Genomic DNA, 611 nt, shown 5'->3' on the forward strand with positions numbered 1-611 from the left:
TGCTGCTGCTGCTGCTGCTGTTGCTGCTGCTGCTGCTGCTGCTGCTGCTGCTGCTGGTGATGCTGGTGGTGGTGGTGGTTGTGCTGCTGCTGCTGCTGCTGCTGCTGCTGGTGATGCTGGTGGTGGTGCTGGTGATGGTGCTCCTGCTGCTGCTGGTGATGCTGGTGCTGGTGTTGCTGCTGGTGATGCTGGTGTTGCTGCTACTGATGCTGCTGCTGCTGCTGCTGTGGCTGCTGCTGCTGGTGCTGGTGTTGCTGTTGCTGCTGCTGCTGCTGCTGGTGTTGGTGTTGCTGGTGCTGGTGCTGCTGCTGCTGCTGCTGCTGTTTTTTCTGCTGCTGCTGTTTTGCTGCTGCTTCTTTTTGTGCTGCTGCAGTTACCGAAGCAACAGAAGCTCTTCTGCTGCTGCTTCTGCTGCTGCTGCACTTGCTGCTGCTGCTGCTGCATCCTCTAACTTGCTGCTGCTGCTGCTGCTGCTGCTGCTGCAGACTATGCGTTTCATGCTAAGAGTGTACAGACACGGCCTGTGGCTCCTCTTCTGCTGCTGCTTCTGCTGCTGCGTTTTCTCTGCTTTTTCTCCTGCTCCTGCTGCTGCTGCTGCTGCATCTATTACC

At 57.8% G+C, this 611-nt stretch overlaps 1 protein-coding gene across 1 annotated transcript in view; it reads left to right on the forward strand.

Moving 5' to 3' along the window:
• Positions 1–134: 134 nt before the first annotated feature.
• Positions 135–611, forward strand: part of EMH_0063620 (uncharacterized protein) — a gene marked incomplete at both ends in the record, with an annotated part of 1,992 nt that continues 1,515 nt past the window's right edge. Inside the window, one exon of the mRNA XM_013498164.1 lies at positions 135–137. Within this exon, the coding sequence (XP_013353618.1) occupies positions 135–137 (3 nt within the window). The remainder of the gene's footprint in view (positions 138–611) is intronic.

Source organism: Eimeria mitis, genomic scaffold, assembly GCF_000499745.2.
Source record: "Eimeria mitis Houghton genomic scaffold, Emh_scaff3232, whole genome shotgun sequence".
Classification (NCBI taxonomy): Eukaryota; Apicomplexa; class Conoidasida; order Eucoccidiorida; family Eimeriidae; genus Eimeria; species Eimeria mitis.